The sequence below is a fragment of the Poeciliopsis prolifica genome, unplaced genomic scaffold, assembly GCF_027474105.1.
Source record: "Poeciliopsis prolifica strain line A6 unplaced genomic scaffold, Auburn_PproV2 SCAFFOLD069, whole genome shotgun sequence".
Lineage (NCBI taxonomy): Eukaryota > Metazoa > Chordata > Actinopteri > Cyprinodontiformes > Poeciliidae > Poeciliopsis > Poeciliopsis prolifica.
In genome coordinates, this window is record NW_026562444.1 from 1,880,001 (window position 1) to 1,905,732 (window position 25,732).

The following is a 25,732-nucleotide window of genomic DNA, read 5'->3' on the forward strand; positions in this document are numbered from 1 at the left end:
ACGTAGGCCAGGTTCGCCATCTGAGGAGGACGCAGCTGATCATTCAGTTAGTGATGACACAGAGGTCAGTCAGAGGTCAGTCAGAGGTCAGTCAGAGGTCAGACAGAGGTCAGTTTGAGGTCAGACAAAGGTCAGTTAGAGGTCAGTCAGAGGTCAGACAGAGGTCAGTCAGAGGTCAGTCAGAGGTCAGTTTGAGGTCAGACAGAGGTCAGTCAGAGGTCAGTCAGAGGTCAGACAGAGGTCAGTTTGAGGTCAGACAAAGGTCAGTTAGAGGTCAGTCAGAGGTCAGACAGAGGTCAGTCAGAGGTCAGTCAGAGGTCAGTTTGAGGTCAGACAGAGGTCAGTCAGAGGTCAGTCAGAGGTCAGTCAGAGGTCAGACAGAGGTCAGTTTGAGGTCAGACAGAGGTCAGTCAGAGGTCAGTCAGAGGTCAGACAGAGGTCAGTCAGAGGTCAGTCAGAGGTCAGACAGAGGTCAGTCATAGGTCAGTCAGAGGTCAGACAGAGGTCAGTCAGAGGTCAGTCAGAGGTCAGTCAGAGGTCAGACAGAGGTCAGTCAGAGTCAGTCAGAGGTCAGACAGAGGTCAGACAGAGGTCAGTCATAGGTCAGTCAGAGGTCAGTCAGAGGTCAGACAGAGGTCAGTCAGAGGTCAGTCAGAGGTCAGACAGAGGTCAGACAGAGGTCAGTCAGGTCACCTGGCTGTAGGTGTAGATGATGGCCTGGTTGTTGTGCGTCTGCTGAGCGAGAGCGACGGCCTGATGGAAGAAGGACGAAGCCGCCTGCAGATTTCCTCGATGGACGCTGAGCTGCAACAGGAAGTGGACGGTTAGCGTGACGAACTGGACCTGCGAGACTCGTCGCTCTGGTCCAGATGACCCGGGTCAGCGTGAGATTTGTCGGTTCCCTCTGAGCGAATCCGGCCGCAGAGGTGCTTCCTGCAGACCCGACGGGTCTCCGGTTCTGGATGACCAAAGGTCGGGCTCGGTTCCGAACATCCCGCCTCGAGTCCGGTCCCGGTTTCTGGGTCACCCGGCTCGTCTCAGCTGACATGGGAACACTGAACTTCCTGTGGCTGTTTGTCTCGGTTCCGGTCGGGTCCAGATTCTGGTACCTTGGCTTTCTTCAGCAGCAGAATGATGTCGTCCTCCTTCCTCTGAGCTTCGTCCCTCTGGTCCTCATCGGTGGAGCGGAACAGGGAGAACGCTGCAGGGCAGCAGACAGAGAGGTCAGAGGTCAGCAGCAGACAGAGAGGTCAGCAGACTGAGAGGTCAGAGGTGAATCCCCAGGTTTCTGACAGGTGAATGACTGAACGTACCGACTGCCGCCCACAAACCTCCTCTCTTCTTCGGTGGCATTTTGTGCCGTCTTCACGTCTGCTTTCAGCTTCCCAGCATGCTGTGCGGCGTCCCGCTTCAGGAACAACCCGAGCAGAGGTCAAAGGCCACCTGTAGGGGCGGTAAGCTGTTAATGCAGGCGGTCCAGGTGCCCAGGTTCCCTGCAGTGGATGAGGTATTGATACGTCATCAAAATTAATAAATGCTAGAGCCAATCAGAAACCGCCATGAGAAGCTGCTGCTGTTGGTCGGTACTGACCTGAAGCCTCCAGAACATCTGGACCGGCTCAGAGTTCGGCTGAGGACGGCTCGGAGCAAACAAGAAGCCGCCATCTTTACTATTTATATAATCAACGGAAGTCATGTTGTGCATTGCCGCACCTTCAAAATAAAAGCCTTAAAATCCACATTTCCGCTGATTTTCAGCAAATAATTAAAAATAATTGTTTTCTTCCTCCGAACTTATTTGAGTTCATTTCGGTAGAATTTCTGAAAGCAGAACCCATCAGAACCAGAGGTAAACATCCAGCAGGAGAAACATTAGACAAGGAAACACTAAGAGTGAACCAGACAAGATCAATGCAGCATGTGTTAAATTTCTAAAGGAAATGGAATTCTATTGATATAAGATTTTTTTTTAAGCAGAAGAGAAAAACCCGTGTTCCTCACTCCAGACTGGAGGTGGCGATAAGAGGACGTCACTTCCATTAAACTCAAGAAGAAGCGAACCAGAGCTAGGAGGTTGAAGTAGTTTTTTTTTGGTTCTGAACTGTTCAGGGTGTAGATTCGTTAACCGGGTCAGAACCAGGCAAAACCCATCCTGGTTTGAATGCTTTCAGCATGAAGAAGTAACTCTGACCGACCCGGTTCTGTCTCAGTCAGCAGTGAAGGTCAGACATGGAGCGGGTTCAACCTGCGGTCCAGAACCAAACACGGTGCTACTGGTCTGAACCACAGGTCCAAAATAAACCACATCAGGCTCAGCTGATCAGACCTATGACCTCTGACCTTCAGCTGTCTCTCTGGAAGACAGAACTGCAGTGAGGTCATGGATCCAGAACAGAACTGGGTCCAAACATTCAAGACTTTTTAATGGTAGCAGCAAATACTGGTCCAGTGGCCAGATTCCTGGTTCTGATCCGGTCCTGTTACATCTGCAGAACCAGGAATAAAGGCAATCTCCGAGCTGAAGAGGAACCACTCCGACTCTTTATTCTGCCTGGTTCAGTCCAGTTGGACCCAGGTTGGTCCCGGGTTGGTCCAGTTTGTCCAGCTGAGGACTGCTACAGTGTGCTGACCTTCCTGGAGTTCTGCTCAGCAGAACCAGCTGTGCTCTTGGCCCAGAACCGGCTCACTGGGCCGGCCGGTGGTCCGTGAACCTCTTCAGGTGGAACCTCAGGACTCCTTTGGTCTTGAAGGTCTTGCCGCAGCTGCAGACATGCGGGCGCTCGCCGGTGTGGTCCAGCTGGTGCACGCGCAGCAGGGAGCTGGTGAAGAAGAACTCGCCACAGGTGATGCAGTAGTGGTTCTTCGCCGGTGTGCGCGGCGCGCTGGTGGGTCAGCAGTGAGCCGGATGTGATGAAGGTCCGGCCGCAGTCGCGGCAGCCGAAGGGGCGCTCGCCGGTGTGAATCCTCTCGTGGGCCCTCCAGGAGTTGTGGTAGGAGAAGGCCTTGTCGCAGTAGGAGCACTGGTAGAGCTTCTCTTTAGTGTGGCTGAGCCGGTGCATCTTCAGATAGTGAGCGATGGTGAAGCTCTTGCCGCAGTCGGCGCAGCTGAACGGCTTCTCGCCCAGGTGGAACAGCTTGATGTGAGAGTTCAGGTGGACGACTGGGTGAACCTCTTGCCGCAGGTGGTGCAGAGGAAGGGCCGCTCGCCGGTGTGGTGACCATGTGGGCCTTGAGGTGCGGCGCCTGCGTGAACCTCTTGCCGCACGCGGCGCAGCCGTACGGCTTGAGGCCCGTGTGCGTGCGGTCGTGCAGCTTCAGGCCCTGCAGGCTGGAGAAGCACTTGCTGCATTCGGAGCAGCGGTACTCCCTCAGCTCCTGGTGGACGCGCTGGTGGCTGCGCAGGCCACCCAGCAGCTTGAAGCCTTTCCCGCAGGTGGGGCAGGTGTGCGGCTTCCTGCTGGAGTGGGTGGCCTGGTGGACCTTCAGGCTCTGAGGGTTGCTGAAAGTCTTGGAGCACTTGAGGCATGGCAGGCGCTTGGAGGTCTTGTGCGCCCGGCGGTGGAAATTGAAGCCCTGGTAGGAGACGAACATCTTGTCGCAGATGTCACAGTGGTAGGACCGCTCCCCCTGGTGGGCCTCCAGGTGCTCGTCCAGCTGGTTCTGCTGGCCAAAGCCGTCCCCACAGAACCAGCACTTGAAGGGCTTGATCCCGGAGTGGGTCCGGTGGTGAGTCTTCCAGTCCCGCTTCAGGGCGAAGGTGCGGTCGCAGTAGGAGCAGCGGTAGGGCTCGCTGCGGCCGTGGACCTGCTGGTGCAGCACCAGGCTCATCAGGGTCGGGTAGGTCTTCCCACACTCCCAGCACTGGTTGGGGTTCTGGCCCCGGTGGGTCCAGGTGGGCCTCCAGGTGAGCCAGCTTGTAGAAGCCCCGCTGGCACATGGGGCAGTACGCCATCCTCCTGCCGCTGTTGGTGGCGCGCCACGGCCGCAGCTCAGGATGGTCATCTGAGGAGGAACAGAGGTCAGAGGTTACGGACCTGAACCGGTTCTGAGGAACCCTGCGGCCTCAGACCACAAACCGACTCCGCAGAACAGGAAGTCAGAACCAAACTGACCCAACAGAAGCCTCACCCAGAGACAGGAAGTCCCGCCCCTCCAGCCACGCCCTGCAGTCAGTCAGCTTGACGCTCAGCTTCTTCAGGAGAGGGAAGCATTGGATCGCCACGTCATCCCTGGTTCTGGTTTGTCTGCCATATCTGCTGGAAAGAACCAGCAACCATATCCTGGAACAGAACCAGAACCTTCATCAGAACCAGATCTGAGGAGTTGTTGGATCTGATTGGTTGGTAGAAGTGAGGCTGAGGCCAGTTCCTAAAAAACAGATGTCGTCCCTCCATCAAACTATACCTGGCACCATGCGGTCAGACTGCTGTGCTAGAGTCAGTGACCTCTGACCCCAGCCTCAACTCCAGACGGTGTGTCCTCCTCCTGCTGGGTCAGGTTCCTGGAACCAGTCTGGTTCTGTTGGATCGGTTTCTACGAAGATTGACGACTACCTGATGATTCTGGTTCTCAGAACCAGCCCAGGATCCTGCAGGTCTTAGTTCTCTCCATGGTTCAACACGGCTGGAACCGCCTCTGAACGGCATCTGGACCACCAGAACCAGACCAGCAGTCTGGGTCTCGTGTCTGGTTCCTATCCTAATAAAACATCAGTTCTGCAGAACCTGATCAGAACCAAGGTTGTTCTTTAACTTGAATCAGTCGGGTCAGACAGACTGACTGGATTCTGACCGGAACCGGGCCGGTACCGACGGATCAAGCATTCACACACCAGCTGCCAAACCGACCCGACTAACTGTGTGTTGGCTGGCAGCCAATCATGTCATCGCATGATGTAAACCTGATCATCACCTCGGTGTTTGTATGATGACGTCAGAGCCAGAACCTGTAGACCAGGGTCTCAGACTGGAGGCCCGGCATCCTGCATGTCTCAGTCTGTCCTGGTACCGACAACCTTTTCAGAACATTAATGTTCTTCTCGGGCCTCTAATGGGCCGGTGGATCAGGAGCGTAAAGTGGGAGACTGAAACATGCAGGATGCCCACTCTGGGCCCTCAGGGACCCCACTCAGGTCCCGCCTAAAGGGTCTCAGGCTCAGAGCAAGCTGCAAGTTCCGCCCAAACCGGATCGACAGAACCGTGAAGAAAGCACCGTGAGATCAGCCCGGCAGCTGCAGCTCCCACCAAACTCCATTCATTTTCCGGCTGTTTTTAGCTTCCGCCTCCAGCACCGAAGGAGCTTCAGGTCCAGGTTCTGTTAGTTGGTTCGGTGAAAGGTTCTGCATATCTGAAGCGGTCGGGTGATAGGAGCCAAGGTTCGGTACAACTAAACTGGATCCAGAATCGAGTCAAAGCTTATCTGTCGTTTTCTGAATGGAGTTTGGTGAAGCGGTTAGCTTAGTTCCTCCAGAGTTCTGACCCGGTTCCGAGGTCCGAACCAGCTCCTTACCTGTGAAACCGGGTCGGTCTGCATCCCTCCGGGTCTACCACCGGGTTTGTGTTCGAATGATAAACGAGAACCGATTCTGGAGCAGTTCCGGGACAAAGGTCACACCGCCCCTATACCAGACTCCGGTCAGCTTTCAGCTGATTTGGGGTTCGGCTGCTCTCACACAGAACAGAACCGGTTCTGACCCAACAGAATCATAGAGCTCCCTTCCGGTATCCCCGCGTCTCCTCTGTTGAGCTCAGAACCAGCTGTGTTCTGAAAGGTGCCAACGAGTCAGAACTGGGTCCATTTTGAACCACTGGGGGCGCCATAGGCTTTGCTGGCCAACCTGGAAACAGTAACAGAGCAGCTTCTTCTCTGGACAGAAGACAGGAGCACAACAGCTGGAGTCGCCCCCCTCCCCAGCTTGTTGCTGATCCAACAGTTTTAACGGTCTCCAAGTCTAAAGTTTCTCCAGAGCTCAGAAGGTTCTGAGGTTCCTCCGTGGAGACAGAACTGGATCCAACAGAAGGCGGAAAGCCGCCAATAATGTTAAGACAGACTGGGAGATTATTTCATAAACGTTATTCACAGTGACAGACTGGCGACCCGTCCAGGCGACTCGTCCAGGCGACTCACCTCTTGCCTGGAACGTTGCTGGAGAGGCAGCAGCTCCTCCGCACCCACTGGGACCAGGGGTGAGAAAATGGATGGATGTTTATTCAGAGAACGTAACGTTACAGAACCAATCAGAACACGTTTCCAGGACCAGGGTTCTAACAGAACCAAGCTTCAACTCTTATTAGTGGAAGGAAAATCTTTTTGGGTTTCATTAAAATGTTTTAGGAGATCCGGCCAGCAGCTCCATAACCATCAGAGTAGAACAAACCGCTGACCCGGTTGGTCTTATTCTAGAAGAGGAGCCAGCCTGAGGGGGAGAGTCATCAGCTGAGCCCTAAAAGCTGGCTTCCTATTGGCTCCCAGGGTGACACGATCAGCAGTCAGTTTGCTTCAGTGTGTTGTTCCCTGAACGGAAAGTTGTTTGAGCCAGACATAAAGAAAGAAAGACAAAAAAAAAGCATACAAGTTCCAATTATAAACATATAAAATTGAATTATAACTCACAATTAGTTCTCCATCTGCTGCTTTGTATCCCAGGAGACCTCCAGCCAGCAGGAGGCGCTGCAGCTCCAGATGTAAATCAGGCCGAGTTTTGCTTCCTGAGCCCATCGACAAATAAAAATGTCATCAAGGAGAAGTTGAGCCAGCATAACATTTAAGAAGTTTTTTTTCTAAACACTTAGTTTCTAACCATGAATTCACAGAAAAGCTTCAGATTAAAAGTTTCCTGTTTTTCACGCCAAAACTTTTCATATTAACCGCCAGCTTATCACTGATTTTGATCCCAAATATTTGTAGTTTGCAAATAACTATTTCTATTGTGTTAATAAAACGTGGGATTCAACTTTCATATCTGTTTTTGTAACACTTAGATTTAAATTAATCTCGGTGGGGATCAGATGAACGCTTCGGTCAGTCTTTGTCACGGCGCCGCGCTCTGACAACCAGCTGCCTGAGGGTGGCGCTACAATTCGGCCTTTTGTTCACATCATCTCCCAGTAGGCTCCGCCCACGCAGTCACGTCACAACACTCACCTGTGCAACAGAGTCACATCACAAAGGTGGGTCAGGTGAGGAATCGGGGAGCGCCGACCAGCCCGGATCAGAACACGCCCGGTCCGGTTATGTCACAGCCCCGCCTCTGTGAACAGACTGCTGGGGGCGGAGCTTCAGTCGGCCTTTTGTTACATCACTTCCAGGTGGGCGGCGCTCCACGTCACACATCAGTTCTGCAGAACCAGGACAGGTTCAGCAGAACCGCTGCAGGAACTGGACCCTGAACATCACAGACATAAGAGAGTAGACCCACAGTGACTTAGATTTGTTTTATTGTCATATTTCACAGAAGTGAAATTGGCAATGAAATGTCATGGCTTGGCCACCGGAGCAAGAATGCAAAAACACAAGTGTGCTAATAATTACATGACATACAAATAATAATGTATTGCTAAATATGTAACTTGGTATTTTCAAGCAGTCTTAGTGACGGGATTGATGAGCAATCTGATGGCCAGTCTGGCTGTTCTGCAGCGGATGCTACAGAACCTCCACCCAGGCGCCAACCGGATGAGGATGGTGGAGTCAAAGAGGATCTGGTGATCTCTGGTCCTGACGATCCCGACTGCTGTCTTCACCACGCCGCAGAGACTTCCAGTCTGACAAGTTGCAGTTCCCAGACCAAATGGAGATGCTGCTGGTCAGCAGGATCTCAGTTACCCTCTGCAGAAGGTGGAGAAGATGGGAGGAGGAGGGAAGTCTTTCTCATTCATTTCGGAAAGTGCAGGCGCTGCTGTGCCTTTTTCCAGTGAAGTGATGCAAGTTGTCCAGGCGAGGCCGTCTGTGTGATCGCTGACGATCTCCACCGATGAGGAGAGGAGTGTGGTTGGGTCCAGACCTCCTCAGTGATGTCTTTGGTCTTGTTGAGTTTAGGAGCAGGTTGTTGATTCTGCACCAGTCCCACCCTAACATGGCTGCAGGAAACACGGCGGCCATCTGACTAAGCCGAAGCAGCAGAAGCCTCAGCACTGCGGATACTTTGTTCACATCAATGGACTATTATTTAACTTTCATATTGTTGATATTTTATCATCAGAATATTACTATACTGTGTTTTATGTCCACTGGTGAAATGCGGGTTCAGCCCTGCTAGGAAGGCTCACCCAGATTTAGTGGAAAGTTTGAACATTTTTAATATGGACTTAGATTATCACAGAGCCTACCTTAGAAATAAAACATTATGAGAAAATATTGCATGGTTTAACATTCACCAGTGAAAACTTTTTTCTGATTTGTGAAACTTTACTTCACAGCCCACTGCAGAAGGTTTTTCCTTCCACAGCCATCACCATCTACAATAACTGAAGAATTAATTAGTTATACCAACATTTAATTTCCCATGAGATTAATAAAGTGGTTTTGAATTTGTGCTGGAACAGTGTGAATAGTAATCTAAACTTGAGTGAAATTTCATAAATCCCAAACATGGATCTAAATATTGTGTTTTAGAGCAGAAGAGTCCAGTCCAGGTTTGAAGAGTCCAGTCCAGGTTTGAAGAGTCCAGTCCAGGTTTAAAGAGTCCAGTCCAGGTTTTAAAGAGTCCAGTCAGGTTTAAAGAGTCGAGTCCAGGTTTAAAGAGTCCAGTTTTGCAGTTTTTAAACTAGAATCCATTAAAGATGGAAGGTAGTGAAATGAGGTGGAATCGCCCTTTAGCCATTTTCCGAATCGGAACCAGTTCTGTAGGTGACAGCAGCTGCAGCGTTGAACCGCGTTGAAACCAGGACCAGGTCGCCATTAAAACAATTAACCTGTTTTCTGTCTATCTTGTCGCGTAAGCAAAACTGACAGCTGTTGTCCTGTCTAATGCGCATGCGTACTCAGAAAACGTATGGTAGAAGTACGCTGACCTGACAAAACACCTGTCTGGCTCCAGTCGTTCTCTTCAAAGAACCGGCTCTAAGAACCGAAACGTTCGCGACTGACTTATCACTAACCAAATCAGCTCACCTGGAGAAGAACCCAGGACCGGCTGGTTCCAACACATCGGCCCGGTCCAGTTGATGTAGCTGGCCTTTGCTAGCAGTTAGCATCCTGCGGTACTTCAGTCACTGCTCCCCGGAACAGCAGAGAAAGGCCACAGGAAATTGTGTGGAAGCCTCCCCGCCAGACTAGAACTGGATCGGAACCGAAGTCAGGTAGTCTGAAAGTCATCGGTCTGCGACCCAAACAGGTTCTGAACGGTTTGAATTCAACCACGCCGCCAGCCTCGTGGTAGAGCTCCGTCCAAAGCGTCGCTGCGTCGCTGCTGCTTCTTAATGGCGGAAACAAACTTGCCGCCACCTAGTGGCGTGGAGCTTCTTTTACACCAAGGTCCTTGTACATTTAAAATACATTTAAAACCTGATATCGGGTTAACAAGTCATCACTGTCTTCCTCTTTTAACCATATTTATTTCTTTGAAGCTCACTTTTGAGTATTTATTAAATATAACATTAAATGTTTATCTTGCCCACAAAAACTACAATTTCCAGCGTCATTATTCATCCTCCAAGTTATTAGCCCTGTATGGAAAATCTGATTCCTGATATAAAATCTCTTTATTATTCTAGAACTTATCCTAAGATTAGGATCCACCTATGCTCTGAAAATTATAATATCTACTGTCCCTTTGCATGCCTTTTTCTTTACCTCATCTTTGCTGTATTTCTGTTACTGTTTCAAACTTATCAGGCATTTTATTCCATCTATATCAACATGTGCAAAAATCCATATCAGTTCATTTCCATTCCTCTGTTTATTGTATTTAGTAAGATTTGTGATTTTTCAAAGCACTGCAGAACTGCTAGAAAACACAGAAACATCTTAGATAGCACACTGGCTAAACCTGGGGGACAAAAAATGTCCTATTTAGTTTGCTAGTTTTATCTTTTGGCTCTAATATAACAGCTAAACCTGAGTTTAAAAAAGTCCTGGACTAAAAACCCATAAAACACAAAACAAGCAGGAGAATTTTCTGCTTCACAACTTTAGTTGTTCTGCAGACAAATCATCCATAACAAACATTATTGTTTCACGGGCAAAATAAATGGATACCAGGAGTAATTGGTTCCTAATTAGTTCCCTGAGTTTATGAGTTCAGCATCTTTATCGGAGGAGAATAACGTGACAAAAGAAAAGAATGAAAAGACCACATATTACGAAGCCCTCAAGGGGACATGGGAATTTTTTAGTTTTGCGTTCTCTCACAATATGCTTACTGCAATATTTGCCGGTCAATTTTGTGTACAGGCAAGAATGTCAATTCAAATATGTATATGTTTCACATATACATATTGAAAGAGCCGACACAGTGGTTGAGGGCCGCTCTGGGTTAACTCGGGGAATCTCATCTGTCCAAGTGTCAATCATCTCCAGGCGTGATTATCGATTTGTTCCATTTTGGTTATCATGCTTCAAACTTTATAAGGACTGCAACACAAACTGACCAGGCCAAACTGCATAAGATCCGCTTCCACACACACAACGCCATTCACCTTCCCATTCATACCTGGTAACGTCACCAGGTATGTGTTGGACCTGTCAATTATGACAAGTGCTGTCCTGTCATATCAATTATTACTTATTTCATTCATGGACCTTCCAGAGCCTCAGTGAAAACATGTTTATTATTATTAACTGTTTGGTGCAAAAAACTGAACGAAACTCGATTTATTCACTGCATGTTTATCTCTGTTAAGGCTGAGATGAAACTGCACAGGAGAACGGCCCTTTAAACCATTCAGATGCGACAGAGACGCAATCAGAACTGTGTCATTACCAGGAGAAGAACTCAGAAATAGTCCAAATAGTTTGGATGTATTTTTATTTCTTTCTTTTTTACATAAAGTTTCTGTTTATATCATAGATTTGTGGTGCCTTTCTATATAAAACTTCAGATATTTCACAACGAGATATTAACATTCACGGAAAAACCTTCATAACCTTACATTAAGGCAGAAAGTCGACGGCCCCCAGTCCTGGACCATTCCTGGAGCAGTCCTGGAGCAGTCCTGGAGCAGTCCTGGACCAGTCCTGGAGCAGTCCTGGACGGCCCCCAGTCCTGGACGGCCCCCAGTCTTTTTAGCAGAGCCTCTGCTGCACCTGAATAGAATAATGAGGTCACTAAGGCTCTGGAGATCTGGTCCACAGCAGGAGGTCATGAAGCCGTTTTGTTCCTGTGTTTTGACTCATCTAAAACCTGCAGGATTGCAGTTTGACACCCCTGGCTTACAGTGTTCAGTTATGCCGCGAACTGATCAGTACATTATTGCGAGAGAACGCAAAAGACAAAAAATTCCCATGGCCCTTAGAGGCCTCCGTCGTGCAGTAGTAAATAGTAGCTTCAAATGCTAGAAAGATGTTTTTCCCGGGCTTTTTAAATTGGAAACCTGCTGATTGCGTTTTTTCCTGACAGTCCCTGAAGGTATCATTCTGACCGTTAGAAACGTTGATGTTTGCAGAACATCAACGTTTTTAGGTTAGTTTTTGGTCCAATTGGTCGTACAGTGACCGAGACAGGAGAAACATGGAAGGTACCGACGACGAGCGGTTAGAACCGATCCGGATCTTGGTCCAACGGAGCTTCAGGCTGGACCCGGACACATGGGGGGAGTTTGTGTCGGAGAGCAGCATCAAGACGGTGCTGACCAGGTTTATGAGCAGCCCGGACTCTCAGCTGTTCTTCCACCTGCAGCCGGACTCCGGGCTCCAGGCCAGCCTCGGCCTGCCCTCGGCGGCCCAGTCCAAGGTTGTGTGCGTGTCCCGGGCGGCGCAGGAAGGCTCTGGGAAAGCCTTCAGGATCCAGGAGTTTAGCGGAGGAAAGGCTCTGAGTGGCCTGGTAGGCCTCAGCGAGGAGGTATGCTAATGCTAATGCTAATAGCCCCAAATCATCCAAAACTGGCACTTGTGGCAGTTTATAATTCAACCAGCCAACAGGAACACAGATTAGCAACACATTTCTGATTTAAATTTTTGGATTTAGAAAGATGCATTTAAAATTACTCAAATTGAGCAACCTAAACTTTAATTGCAATAAACATTTGACACACAGACAGCAGGACCAGAGGACTAAAGTCTCAGATCAGAGTAACACATCCAGGCTTTGAGTCCTGCAGCAGATCTGACTGACAAACCAACGGTCCAGAACAAGTCCAGCTCTCTGCAGCTAACAGGAAGGGGATCTGACCGCTGTCACTCCCAGACCTTATATGGAAATGGGACCATTGTACTCCGGAAGTGAAAGAGGGGGCTATTTCCTATGTAATCCGCGGTCTCCCGTTTTTATTTTCTATTGAAATCTAGTATATAGTTTAATCTTTCGGAAGGCATTTTAAATTTGAGTGATTTTAAATTCACTTAAATTTTAAGTAAATTTAGCCTTGCTCTAAAGCACGGCTAACAGTGCGGCTAGCAGTACGGCTAACAGTGCAGATAACAGTACGGCTAACAGTGCAGCTAGCAGTACGGCTAACAGCCAGCTAGCAGTGCGGTGAACAGTGCAGCTAACAGTGCAGATAACAGTACGGCTAACAGTGCAGCTAGCAGTGCGGCTAACAGTGCAGCTAGCAGTGCGGCTAAAAAAACCCTTTGCTGTCAACTTTGACGTGGCGTCTCAACGACGTTCCGCAGCTGCTGCTTTAAGGACCTCGGAGTGTTTTAACGCACAGTTTTACTGCCAAAGTTTTAATTTACATGTTTTATATTATTTATACTTTTTGTTAAGACTCTTATTTTGGAGGATTAAGGTAGGAAGTAGAATCTGGGTTATCAGGTTACCAGAAACGCTTGCAATATAACAGCATCACGTTGGCAAGCAAATGAAGAAACATGATTTAAGTTTAAGAATTTACTGAATGACCTCATTTCTACATCAAAAGGAAGGGTCAGCCAGAGGTATGTTTATATGTTTTATGTTATTTTTATGTCGATATTGTATTCTTGACACCATCTCACTAAGTTTACGTTGTGTTTTAGTTCGTGGTGTCAGGGAAACTGAAGCTGTAATAAGAACAACTTTAAAGAGTTTCATTAAAGCTGACTTCACACCAGCAGTGCCACAAACTTAATTGCCAAAAAGAAGAAGAGTTGGAAGTGATACATAGTGTTACGTTTTGAACTAAATGCAACAACAGGACTGATACTCTCAGCAACTATTTGATCTTCTCTCTTTGATTTACTTCAGTGCAGGTCACAGTTTTAAAAAAAATTCTGTCGCTTTCTGTGCTCTTCTAAATCTGCTCCTCAGTCGCATCTTTGTGGGCGTGCTACTGCCTCTAGTGCCGTGGGGTGGTACACAGCTAATTAATTACATTACTGAATCAGAATACCACAAAGTCTTTATTATCTACTATTATTTCAGCATTACTGGCATGTAAAATATTAATTCCCTCACAAAAGAACATATCGTTTCATTTTTTAAGGCAGTAGAGCTAAGTTAATGAGATATACAAAACCTGAAAGAGATTCCAGTTTCACTTAATGGCCAACCTGTTGAAACTGTGGCAAATTTTAAATTCTTTGTGTCGTTGCTGTTGAGTCAGCTCAACTTTGCTGAAAACACTTATTATTTTCCTATTTTAAGAACTGTTCTCAGAGACTCCATCTTTCAAGAAGATCTAGCGATCTTGGGGTGTACAACCTCTAGATAGAGGTCGTTGAGTTAAAATGTTAAAACTTAACGTTCTAACTTAAGTTTAAACTTAGCTCAAGTTAAGTTTTAACTTTTCATCTCCTCAGCTGGTTTGTTCACATGAGCTGGAGATTAACAGACAATCTTAAGAAAACTGTCACTGGCAGGTAAAACAACAGGTCAAAGGTTGTGAAACCATTTTTATTAGAGTTGATCATGTAGTGTTTCATGTCTCCTTGTTTTGTTGTCCTATAATTGATGGAGTATGCAGATATTATTTATCATGTGTAAAAGTATTGTTTTATATCATTTAATTAGCTCTACATCCTTAAGAAAATGGAAAAAAAATGCCTTGTTGTTGAAATGTGCTACACAAATAAAGTTGAACTTTCATACAAAGTGGATAAATAAATAAAAACTGTTAGTAGCTCAAACAAAAAAAGCCAGAAAACTAAATGAATGTGTTGCAAGATGAAAAATGATTGGAGTCCAATAATGTCTGCAGTCAAAGTGCGTCTCCAGCTACAGACATGTCCCCTATGCCCCCAGGTGTCCTGCCCCCTCCTCAGCAGGGCGGCGGACAGGAGCAAGTGGGCGGTGGGGCGTGGTCCAGGACGCCATGAAGCTGCTGGAGAAGCAGAGAAACGCCGCTCAGGTGGTGGAGGCTAAGGTGGAGGACTTACCTTCCTTCCTCCACCTGACGCGCTTTGTAACCAGGAGGACCTCGACCGCTTCTCGCACACTGTAGCCCTGATCAGGGAGGTGCTTTTCATGACGACATCAGCGACACCAGCAGGCTGGTTCAGGACCATTCTCAGAAAATCTCAGCCATCACCGGCAGCAACATCTCCGATGACCAGCACGACGATTTGGCCGAAGACTCTGGCAGTGTCCATGAGAACGGTTGTCATGTGGACCAAAATGAACAGTAAGACAACTGACTCCACGTGTAGTTAGTGTGAGACACTGTGTGTGAGGGTGTGTGGGTGTGGGTGTGGTGGGTGGGTGTGTGAGAGTGTGTGGGTGGGTGTGTGAGTGGGTGGGTGTGTGTTTGGGTGTTTGTGGGTGTGTGTGAGTGTGGTGGGTGTGTGTTTGGGTGTTTGTGGGTGTGTGTGGGTGGGTGGGTGTGTGAGAGTGTGTGGGTGGGTGTGTGTGGGTGTGTGTGGGTGGGGTGTGTGTGTGGGTGTTTGGGGTGTGTGTGGTGTGGGTGTGTGTGTGTTGTGGGTGTGTGTTTGGGTGTGTGTGTGAGTGTGTGGGTGGTGTGTGTGAGAGTGTGTGTGTGTGTGTGTGTGTGTGAGGGTTTGTGAGTGTGTGGGTGGGTTGTGTGTGTGTGGGTGGTGTGTGTGTGAGTGTGTGGGTGAGTGGGGGTGTGAGTGTGTGTGGGTGAGTGTGTGTGTGTGTGTGTGAGTGAGTGGGTGTGTGTGTGTGTGCAGACCTTTTGTTGTCTGCCAGTTTTGACTGATGCCATAAAAACAATATCATCATATTCTGTTTTTTATGACACAGGCTCTTCAGTTGCATTTTATTTTCATTCGGTTGTTTTTTCAACAGCTGAACAGAGAATCTCATCATCTCACAGATGCATATATGAACTTTTTTTCTGTGCTAATAACTTCATACAAACAATGAAATAAAGGCCTTACTTACATTATGAGCTTCACTGCTGCGGCCTGAACCACATCCTCAACTTCTTCCTTCATCTGGAGGAGAACTAACCGTCCACCTGACCGACCCATCCAACTGTAATTAACTTTAATTAGAGGCCAAGGCTAATCCCCACAGATTAATTGGATTAAGATTTAATGCTTCCGTTTTATAGGACCATTTGAATAAGCAGTGTAACTTCTTCCATTTTTGTTTAATTTTTGTTTAATTTCTCCCAGCTGCATCTTGTTGCTGTTGTAACTGCAGGGTGAGCAGAGCAGAGCGGCAGCATTAACTTCTGCCTCCTGAATGCTCTAACCAGAGCATCTGCTTGGTTTTCCTGTGCTCTGTATGCACTGCCATTGCTCCAAAGCCTCCTGTCATTAACTCTGGTTCACTGTCCAGGTGAGACAGGATTTTAAACAACATTTGACGGATTGAGTGCTTCAGCAATGTCCTCTGTGCGTAAATTTGAAAAATGTCTTCACATCAGCACCCAAGTAGTATTGGCTCTAAATTATTTGTGGAAATGAAATATTTTCTACCATATTCAGATTTTTTTGTCGTTTAGAAAAAATGACGGTCAGATACAGAAAATAACATGGCTGCTGGTGTTTTTTCAGTGAGACGACAGGTGCGAATATTGGTGATTCCAGGCGGGAATACAGGCGCCTGGAATCGCCTGTATTCCTGGAATTGCCTGCATTCCAGGCGATTCCAGGCGGGACGGCAGGTGAGAGCTCAGGCAGTGTTTCTCCTCCCACAGGAAGCTGTCGGTGGCCCGCCTGCTCCACGCCTGTGAGGAGACGGTGGTGGAGTGGGTGGAGCTAGTGTCAGACTTTCTCCAGCAGGAGTGGTCTGGACGGTTCTGGACCGGCAGAAACCCGTCCCTTCAGAAGAGTTTTCCTTCTGGAAGAACCGTCTGAAGAATTTGCTCTTCATCCAGGACCAGGTGATGATGTGGTCCTGATGATGTCATCCCGATTATGTCACGTTGGCATTCTGACGGCGGCTGTTTGTGTGTTCAGCTGCTGAGCGCCAAAGCCCAGCAGGTGGGCTCCATCCTGAAGGCGGAAGACAGCATCTACTGGGCCGCTCTGCAGAACCTCCAGAGACACGTCCAGGAAGGTAGAGAGTGGCGTCCTCAGGACACATGCATTGGCACCTGTCTGTCCGTCTACCTGTCTGTCCCCTCAGGTGTCCGGGAAGCCGAAGACATCATGCTGCACCTGACCCCGGTCCAGCAGAAGCTCAGCGAGGTGCTGGAGATGGACTTCCATCAGGTACCAGAACCAGCTGCACCTGCTGGCAGCTGATTGGTCCTCAGTCAGCTGACAGAAAGTGTGTCTGTGATTGGCAGCTGAAGGACAACGTGGCAGCGGTGATGGCAGAGGTGGGCCTGCTGTGGACACACTCCGAGTTCTACTGCCGGCCCAGAAGGATCGTGGTTCTGCTGCAGGAGATCTGCAACCTCTACATCCAGCTGGTACTGAAGCCCAGAAGAACCCGAGTGTTATTGTTCCTGGTCCAGCTGCTTCCACTTCTGGTCTGAAGGAGGCGCTGTGGATCTGTGGCTCAACGGGTTTTAATGTTGACAGGAAGCTTGAAAATGTGACTTGCTAGAGATAACAATGTGTTAATGGAAACATTATGGACAAAACTCCAACTACACACATAAATAAATACAGATATACATAAAAAACAAAATAAAAAGCCATTTTTTAGACTGGACTTAAACCTTAATGAACAAACCAGCAAGTGGATCTTAAACCAAACTGCTGGTCACATTTCAAAGTTCATAAATTAAAAGAAATATTTCTCTTGCCCGAAATGCCTCGCTGCAGAAATTCCCCTGCAGCCCTGCTGACCCCACTAGGGACAAAGGTGTAAAGAAAATGGGTGGATGGATATTACATAAAATGGAGTCAGAATATGCATGTGTATAACTAAGTATTATAACAGTATAAAATTGTAGTACCCTAAATTCTGGACCACATGTCGCTACTTTTTCCTGAAACTTTGAACACTGCTGCCTTTGCTAAGCCTCAATGGTATTGGTCATTGTTATGGCAACCAATCCAATATATGTGTCATCTGATAGACACTTGAAAAAATGAAGGACGTGTGCAAAACCATGAATTTAAGAAAAAATTCTTGATAAAAACAATGCAGATACAGAAATGACAAAACAAAATCAATTCTGCAATTCTTTTTCGTTTGTTCCAAAAATACAGGGCAGACACACTCACACACACACACACACACTCACACACACACACACACACACACACACACACACACACACACACACACACACACACACTGGTTTCTAATGTAATGGAAGGCTCAACAGGAAGTGATCTTTTCAGAATAAAACCAAATTTTACAATGCAGCTGATCTGAACCTTTACTAAATATGACAAAAAAAGACAAATAATTGTTCCACTTTAATTATTTATTTAAATGAGATATTTAAATATTTCTTATTTAAGACTTAAGAGTTTTGGCGACTTGGTGCTGATCCTGTAAGCTAAAGGTAGCTAATAGTGAAGCTAGCTAGAAGCTAATTAGCAGAGTCTGACCCCTGCAGAGCGGTGGCACTGAGGCTCGTCTCCACTGGTTCAGAACTTGTTGCTTTATTCCATCAAGATGTCAGCATGTCTCACCTGTCTCACCTGCAGAGCAGGGGCTTCCTCCCTGGACAGGAAGTGATCGGGGTTCTGGTGTCAGAACCCGGCCCGGTTCTCCAGGATATTCGGCTGGTGATTCAGACTCTTCAGGCTCTCAAGTCCGCCTTCTGTGAGCAGCAGACCCAACTGGAGCTCCAGAACCAGGTACTGAGCGGCAGCAGGACCACCTGTCCAGGTGGAACCAGAGTGATGTCATCATTCAGCATGTCTCTGTCCTCCAGGCCACTCCCAGCTGGACCTTCCCATCTCACCTGGTCTTCTTCCACCTGGACACCTTCCTGAACCGCCTGCTCAGCATCCAGGTAGCCCCGCCCTTCACCTGGAGTCGCTCACTTCCTGAAGACTGACTTCGCCCCCTCCATCCAACAGGAAGTGCACTTGGTGACAGTGCGGTTCTACCAGCTGGACCAGGCGGTTCTGACCGGCGCCAGCGGCACTTTGCTGACCGTCGGCATCCAAGGTGTACCAGGACTTCCTGGTCCAGGTGAAGCTGCTGTCGGCCTGCAGCTGCGACCCCACCGACCCGGAGGACCAGGTGAGCCGACCCCCGACCCGCTTCCTGTGGCTGAGCCCTCACTGACCCGCCTCTCTCCCTCCCTCAGACCTTCGAGCTGGAGCTGGACCGGTTCTGGGAGCAGGTTCTGGACCTGGAGACCCGGCTGGTGTCGGTTCTGAGCAAGGCCCTGGAGGACTGCAGCGAGGTGGCGTCTGCTGCCAAGGTACTGCCGCAGACCCGGGTCCGACCAGGGATGCACTGGTCCGGCCTGTTCAGCTGCCATGTGTGAGGTTTATTTCTGTTTCAACTACAAGAATATTGTTTCAAATTCCTGCAGCTGATGATTTGATCCTGATGCGTTAATATGATTTCCTTATTTGTAAAACCAATACCATAAGTTTACAAGACTCAGTATTCCTCATTTTAATGCAAGTGTAAGAAAACAAATGTGACATGTTAGAGGTCGACTTTCAGACTGACGTTTAATAATTATTTTATTGGTCAGTGCGCCAGACTGTTAGCCGTTAGCATGCTACATATCCTAATAAGGTTCTAAATCAATATAATCTCTGCAACTCAGCCAGAGAAAATGAAAAATGTTCCTGCAGATATGAATGAGTCTGATCTCATGAGTCGCGTTGATGTCAAAGAACAACGTGCAAACTTCCAACTTCTTGACAAAAACCAGAATAAGTGTGTGCTAGCAGTCAGTAAAGGGGAAGAGGTTTTCCCTCCGCCCCTGAAGCACCAGGTAGGAGGCGTTGTCATGCCAACCACCTGTTGGGATTTCAAAATAAAGCACATTTAGAAATTTTATGATATTTAAATGAATTTAAAATGGATTACAGCTAGTATAAGATTCTTTGTATTGTTTCAGCATAAATAATGAAACTTAATTCTGACAGAGTGTGTAGGGATGAAAAACATTTTCTGCTTCTGTCCTGCCAGTTCCCCTTCAGCCGGGTCACCGGACCTCCGGGTCCTTGCTGACCCGCGCGCACTCACAGGCTTTCTGTGTGGATTTGCAAAATAATGATTGGACAAGATGATCCCAGCCGTCTGAACGCGGCACCAAGATCGCCAGAACCAGAACCGGGTTAAACCGGAACAGGCGTTCTGTTTATCTGTGCTACCCGTCAATCCGTCCTACCTTATGCATTGACACGACGTCACAATCTGCTGAGTCAGCAGTCACAATCTGCTGAGTCAGCAGTCACAATCTGCTGAGTCAGCAGATTTCTTCTCAATCCGTCCTGCCTGTGGAAGTTTAGTTCAGGTGTTTTATTTCATCACAGATGACAATAATCTTTATTTCATTGATTTTCTTTCATGAAGCAGCTGGATTACTAGCAGCTTGTCAATGGAATGATGGTTTAGTTTGCTCTGCACTGTCCTTACTGTAAACAAGTTATTATTTGGTGGTTAATCAGGACTAAATATGTTTTGGTTTTTTGTCCCTATACGTTAAAATATAGTTTAATTCCACTCTTGTCGACTAAACTTGCTAAATAGATGTTAGCGATACGATGTGAAGCTGTAATATCAGTGCATATGAATCATATCCCATCATTTCAGTGACACGTTGTGGCTGATGCTGATAACATATAAAGTATTAATGCACAAAAACCGTTCCAGTGATCTGGATTAGTGTTTAATTCCAATAAAAGCTGTTTCCATCTGATCCGGTTTTATTCTAACAAACGCCTCTGTGTCTCAGATATTAACAGCTAGATATTGTAGGAAAGGATCAGCTGCATCTGCAGCTTTTCATTTCAAACTTTGGTAGGATATTCAGATGAAGGAAGTGATCTGCTTCTGGTTTCATCATCACATCAATTGTTCAATGCTAAGCTAACCAGAACTGCTAAGCTTCCAGTCAACTAAATGATCCAATTATTGAACATTAACAAGCCGCTGCAGTTTGTTTGTAAACATGGCGGTAGCAGCTTAGACGGGTAGCACGGACAGACAGAGCCAGCTGTCGATCCGTGCTGCGGTAGGGAAATCTGACGGGGTAGCTCAGATGGTCGGCGGTCCAGCTCATCCTGTTCGCTCTCAGCTTCCTGTTGCTCCGAGTCGGGAAGGTTTGGGATAAACCTTTACGACAGACGCCGCCATGCAGTGCTATGTGGGGCTTTTATTATGGCGGGGCGCGTAGAGTTAGACTGAATAGATGGGACTCCATTTGTACAGGCCGGCCGGGGTAGAATCGGGTCACAGCGTCTCCAGTGCTGACTGAGCCTCTGTGACCCGACCGGATCCGGCTGGTTCTGACCTGGCTGTGTGTTCCAGGTGGTGAAGATGTTCTGGTTCTTCCTGGACCGGCCCCGGGTCCAAGACCAGCTGCCTTCCTGCCTGGCCCGGCTAGAGGATCAGGTTCTGGCAGACCTGGACCGGACCGAGCTGGAGTTCTACAGCCAGAAGGAAAAACCAGAGTTGTGGTTCCGGTTCTGCCCGGCTAGCGCCGCCCGGCTCTGCTGGAACCGCCAACTGCGACGAACCCAGGAGACTCTGAGGAGCTTCAGAACCATCCAGAACCTGTAAGGCCCAATCAGAACCCCTGCAGTCCGGACGCGCTCCAGGACAGGTTCTGCTACGACTCTTTTTCAGGAGTGGGAGCGTGGCCTCGGCGCCGGTGCTGCTGCAGAGGGCGGAGCAGGTGGTGGAGCTGCTGCAGGACTTCAGAACCACGGCCCGGTCCGAATGGAGCGCCAGGCTGGAGGAGGACTGCAGTTCCGTCCTGAACCAGAAGCTGGTCCAGATCGACCCGCCGACCCACCTGAAGGTGGCCGGCAGGAAGCAGGTAGGTCAGAACCAGAACCGCGGTGGCTGGAGCAGAGTTCCAACCAGTCCCATCTCAGCAGAGGTCAAAGGTCAAGGAAGGACGTCTGAAACCAGACCGTGGAACAAGAATGCTCAAAGCACCTGGATGAGTTGTCGCTCCGCCCAGTTTAGTGGTGAGGCCCTCCTTCTGCAGATATTACCCACAATGCAATGCGGCAGCAGTAAACTGACGTGAGGAGCCCTAAACCTCTTTATCTTGTTCATTGTCGCGGGCGGGCGGAGCGGCGGGCGGACTTTGATCAGAAATTGATCAAAGTCCAAAAACGACAATATGCCGACGATAGACGGATATGACAAAAATCACGACTGGTCAAATATTTGGAACATTAAATAATAATAATAAATAGATGTTAAATATCCCCCAGCAAAGCCAGTTTAAAGCAGCAGGACGACCTAATGGATCATCAGGCCACAGCGCCACCTGGAGGCTCTAAACCTAAAGACAACACATAAATTGTGCAACAAATGATTGTCTGAGTGGACAGAAAACCAGCCAGACTGATGAAAACACCATGAATGAACTTTAATCTTCTTGTTATTAGCAGACAAATGAATTTAACATCCAACAGAAACTGGAAACCATCATCAGTATTTATGGCTCCTGATTGGCTGATTGGCTGCTGGAAAACTAACAAATTCACCTGATCCAAAACGATCTGCTCTAAAGCGCGGTGAGGATTGGTCCGGACCGTAAACGGACCCCATGTCTTTATTTCATCAGAAAGAAAACATGGCCACCGCTGAAGAAAGGCTCAGACTGTGATCCGGTCCAGGTCTGTGTCTGCCGGGCCGGGTCCTGATCCCGACCCGACTTGAAGCTGCTGCATGTGCAAACCTTTGGGTGTCGGTTCTGATCTGCAGCCTTAGATTTGGTCCAGATCTGAACCTTTGTCTGCGTGTGAACACAGCGAGACGTCAGTCACTGATCGTCAGAGTTGTGTGCAGCCTGTCCATGTGTGGCGGGTCCAGGGCTGTAAAGTGGTTCCGGTTCCCCCAGGTTTTGGCTTCTCTGCCAACAACTCCAGAACATTCTTGTGTTGTTGAGTTGAGGAACGTTCTCTGACTCCGTCTCCTCCTGTGCAGCTGGAGGTGGTGCTGCAGCAGCTGCGCTACGTGAGCAGAGAGGGCGGCGTGGCGCTGCGCCCCGACGCAGACCGCCTCCTGCTGGCCAGAGAGACGACATCACACACACCTTACTCCTGCTGGACCAGACCGTGTCCTGCTACAACCAGGTTCCTGCTGCTGCGCCTCCTGCGCACACAGGAGGAGACGCGTCATGTGACGCTTCGTTCTTCTTTCAGGTGGTGGGCGGGGCCATGGAGGCGGAGCTTCCACTGATCCAGAAGCAGCTGCAGCAGCTGAATGACACTCTGAGTGAACTGCAGAACAAGACGTGGATCTATAAAGGTGCAGTGGCGGCGGCGGCGGCGGCAGGCGGTGCTGCTGCGGCGGCAAGGCGGTGCCATGACCCCTGTGTGTGTCCAGGTATGCAGCAGCAGAGCCAGCAGGTGTTGGCCGTTCATTCAAGCATCACAGAAGCTCGAGCCAACATGGACGCCATGAGAAGCATTACACAGGTGAGTTAAACAGACTAACATCACCCAGGTGAGCTGAGTCACACCCCTCTGCTCTGAGCTGTGTTTGTTCAGGGGTGGGCGGAGCTTGACCTTCTGCTGCGTTCAGATGATTCTCTGCTGCAGAGCAGCGTCAACGATCACACCTGCAGCGGCATCAAGGCAGACGGGGAGCAGCTGCTCACCCTGACACAGGTAGGACCGAACACCTGGCAGGACGGAGAGAAGGGGGCCGGGCGCTGATGAGGACGGCTCACCTGTTCTCAGGTAAACAGGGATCTGTACAGAGCTGAGGAGGCTTCTGAGGCCTGGACCGGGTACCTGGACTACATCGACGACCGAGTCCAAGACGGCCTGCTGCAGCTGCTGCATAGAGCCCTGCGCTTCCTGACCGACAGCATGAACACACAGGTGCACACACCTGCAGGTCACACACACCTAGAGGTGACTTCTGTAAAAGTACTGGTGCTCGTCTTTCTCTGCAGAGTGGTGGCGCCGCCCTGCTGGCCGTCTCTCTGCAACTGCGGGACTCCAGAGGACTCGTGTTTGAGCCGTCGATCGACGACGGCCCCACCGCCTTCCTGAAAACCATCATCAGGGATGTTTACGGCGCCGGCGCTCTGGTTCCCAGGATCTCTGTCAGTCGCCACGGTGACTACCAGGTGAGTCGGACGTCTGTCCGTCCGACACGACCTGCGGCTCCGTCACTCCGCTCCTCACCTGTGTTACAGGAGAGCCTGCGGCAAAACCCGGAGCTGTGCGCTCTGGAACAGGAAGTGATGGCCAGGTTGCTGCAGATGAAGGAGGAGGCGGAGAAGCTGAGGGCGGAGCTGAACAGGTACGCTCACCTGTGGCTCAGTGACAAGCGGGCCGTGTTCCAGGAGTTCCTGGACTACGGCAAGCCGCTGGCAGTCGGAGAGGTTGAGGCTGAGAAGAACCCGCCGAGCCTGAAGGACTTCCAGAGAGAGGTGGTACACCTGAACACACCTGAACAGTCAGTGTTGTTCTGTCTGGAGTCTTACCTGAGCCAGCTGTGGTTCTGTGGGCTCCGCCCCCTTCAGATCCAGGTGCTGCTGACCGTCAGCTCAGAGGTGTCTCACCTGGATGAGGGCTTGGTGCTGCAGGGCTGGTGCAGGTGGACATGCGTCCCTTCATCACCTCCCTGCTGTCCATCATCCTGGACTGGAAAGACATGTACACCGACTTCCTGCTGGAGTCGGCCACCAACAGGTGAGGTCCCCTGAGTGGGTTCTGATCGGTTCTGGTGGGAGCTGACCTCCCCTCCCCCCCGCCTCTCTGTGTTCAGCCTCCAGCAGGAGACCCAACCCAAAGACCGAGGCTCCACCTCCTTCGACCTGACGGACACCATCCTGCTGCTGGAGGCTGCCGGGGTGGAGCTGCCCGAACACCTGGCCGCCAAGCTGCAGGTAGTGACATCACAGTGACATCACAGCTGCTAGGCGCTCTGTCGGAACAGAGCTTGGGCCACTCGTGGTAGCGATGGGAACAATAGTTCATTTGAGTCACTGAATCAGTTCATTAAAGTGATCCGTTCAGCAGAATTCAGTTATAACAATCAAAGCACATCGTAAAAGTCAAACAGAGCAGCGCCTCTCCCTGGACAGTGCTGGTACTGCACCACGCCCACTGGCAACCCACTGGCGGCCATGTTGGAGGTGGGAACTGGGAGACGTTTGCCAGACTCCAGTTGATCTTTTTTCCAGTTCTGACTACAACTGGAACGCAGCAAATATCCTTGTTAAAGTAATCGGCCTGTCGTCCTCATCAGCTTCCCCTGAACCCAGGAGGGCCCGGTAGAACCTGGAGCTCCAGGCGGCTGGGTTCCATCAGCTGCTTCCTGTCTAACTTCCTCTTCCTGTCTCTTCCAGTGAGCGGCCAGCGCCTGACGTTCCTCCAGCCACCACCAGGGGCGGCGCAGAGACTCAATAAAAACACAAACATAAACCTGGTCTCCATTGACCCTCTGCAGAACGAACTGGGGTGGAGGAGCAGCAACACAGTTGGTACTGGGAACCAGTACAACAAAAAGAACCAATAGAACAACAAAAACAATTGAATCAGTGAAACCAGTGGATCCAATGGAACCAATAGAACCAGTGGATCCAATGGAACCAGTGGATCCACTGGAACCAGTAGAACCAATAGAACCAGTGGATCCAATAGAACCAGTGGATCCAATAGAACCAGTGGATCCAATAGAACCAGTGGAACCAGTAGAACCAATGGAACCAGTGGATCCAATAGAACCAGTGGATCCAATGGAACCAGTGGATCCAATGGAACTAGTGGATCCAATAGAACCAGTGGATCCACTGGAACCAGTAGAACCAATAGAACCAGTGGAACCAGTAGAACCAATGGAACCAATAGAACCAGTGGAACCAATAGAACCAGTGGATTCAATGGAACCAGTAGAACCAGTGGATTCAGTAGAACCAATAGAACCAGTGGATCCAATAGAACCAGTGGATTCAATGGAACCAGTAGAACCAATAGAACCAGTGGAACCAATAGAACCAGTGGATCCAATAGAACCAGTGGAACCAGTAGAACCAATAGAACCAGTGGAACCAATAGAACCAGTGGATCCAATGGAACCAGTAGAACCAATAGAACCAGTAGAACCAATAGTACCAGTGGATCCAATGGAACCAGTGGAACCAATAGAACCAGTGGAACCAGTAGAACCAAT

At 49.2% G+C, this 25,732-nt stretch overlaps 3 protein-coding genes, 2 long non-coding RNA genes and 1 pseudogene across 5 annotated transcripts; 3 read left to right on the forward strand and 3 right to left on the reverse strand.

The window, feature by feature from the left end:
• LOC129351683 (tetratricopeptide repeat protein 19, mitochondrial-like) overlaps positions 1–1,665 on the reverse strand; it is a 3,920-nt pseudogene extending 2,255 nt beyond the window's left edge.
• Positions 1,666–2,048: 383 nt separating this feature from the next.
• Positions 2,049–4,221, reverse strand: LOC129351689 (gastrula zinc finger protein XlCGF42.1-like). Its single transcript, XM_055020624.1, has 2 exons — positions 4,129–4,221; positions 2,049–4,002 (listed from the first exon to the last, which is right to left on the reverse strand). Exon 2 carries the CDS (start codon positions 4,000–4,002, stop codon positions 3,037–3,039), a length of 966 nt encoding a protein of 321 aa, XP_054876599.1. The 5' UTR covers positions 4,129–4,221; the 3' UTR covers positions 2,049–3,036.
• A 2,172-nt stretch (positions 4,222–6,393) lies between these two features.
• LOC129351691 (uncharacterized) lies at positions 6,394–9,403 on the reverse strand. Its single transcript, XR_008604759.1, has 4 exons — positions 9,112–9,403; positions 7,144–7,384; positions 6,613–6,707; positions 6,394–6,513 (listed from the first exon to the last, which is right to left on the reverse strand). It is a non-coding gene; the product is annotated as an uncharacterized LOC129351691 (long non-coding RNA).
• Positions 9,404–14,609: 5,206 nt separating this feature from the next.
• On the forward strand, positions 14,610–18,890 carry LOC129351676 (dynein axonemal heavy chain 17-like). Its single transcript, XM_055020615.1, has 9 exons — positions 14,610–14,699; positions 16,182–16,367; positions 16,444–16,543; positions 16,613–16,698; positions 16,776–16,901; positions 18,097–18,249; positions 18,327–18,407; positions 18,475–18,666; positions 18,708–18,890. Exons 4-9 carry the CDS (start codon positions 16,636–16,638, stop codon positions 18,888–18,890), a joined length of 798 nt encoding a protein of 265 aa, XP_054876590.1. The 5' UTR covers positions 14,610–14,699; positions 16,182–16,367; positions 16,444–16,543; positions 16,613–16,635.
• Positions 18,891–21,097: 2,207 nt separating this feature from the next.
• On the forward strand, positions 21,098–22,617 carry LOC129351791 (uncharacterized). Its single transcript, XR_008604784.1, has 3 exons — positions 21,098–21,141; positions 21,212–21,404; positions 22,529–22,617. It is a non-coding gene; the product is annotated as an uncharacterized LOC129351791 (long non-coding RNA).
• Positions 22,618–22,624: 7 nt separating this feature from the next.
• On the forward strand, positions 22,625–24,972 carry LOC129351790 (dynein beta chain, ciliary-like). Its single transcript, XM_055020674.1, has 10 exons — positions 22,625–22,677; positions 22,747–22,852; positions 22,931–23,022; positions 23,095–23,214; positions 23,287–23,430; positions 23,505–23,681; positions 23,751–23,987; positions 24,081–24,249; positions 24,326–24,446; positions 24,909–24,972. Exons 2-9 carry the CDS (start codon positions 22,762–22,764, stop codon positions 24,376–24,378), a joined length of 1,083 nt encoding a protein of 360 aa, XP_054876649.1. The 5' UTR covers positions 22,625–22,677; positions 22,747–22,761; the 3' UTR covers positions 24,379–24,446; positions 24,909–24,972.
• The last annotated feature ends 760 nt before the right edge of the window (positions 24,973–25,732 follow it).

What these genes read in the sequence shown, in the direction of transcription:
- LOC129351790 (XM_055020674.1), top strand. Translation starts at nt 22,762, where the DNA reads ATGGAGGCGGAGCTTCCACTGATCCAGAAGCAGCTGCAGCAGCTGAAT. An exon ending in CAAGACGTGGATCTATAAAG is followed by an intron (nt 22,853 to 22,930) that starts GTGCAGTGGCGG and finishes GTGTGTGTCCAG; the next exon opens with GTATGCAGCAGCAGAGCCAG. An exon ending in GTCGCCACGGTGACTACCAG is followed by an intron (nt 23,682 to 23,750) that starts GTGAGTCGGACG and finishes CCTGTGTTACAG; the next exon opens with GAGAGCCTGCGGCAAAACCC.
- LOC129351689 (XM_055020624.1), bottom strand. Translation starts at nt 4,002, where the DNA reads ATGACCATCCTGAGCTGCGGCCGTGGCGCGCCACCAACAGCGGCAGGA.
- LOC129351676 (XM_055020615.1), top strand. Translation starts at nt 16,636, where the DNA reads ATGCTGCACCTGACCCCGGTCCAGCAGAAGCTCAGCGAGGTGCTGGAG. An exon ending in GCAACCTCTACATCCAGCTG is followed by an intron (nt 16,902 to 18,096) that starts GTACTGAAGCCC and finishes TCTCACCTGCAG; the next exon opens with AGCAGGGGCTTCCTCCCTGG. An exon ending in ACCGCCTGCTCAGCATCCAG is followed by an intron (nt 18,408 to 18,474) that starts GTAGCCCCGCCC and finishes TCCATCCAACAG; the next exon opens with GAAGTGCACTTGGTGACAGT.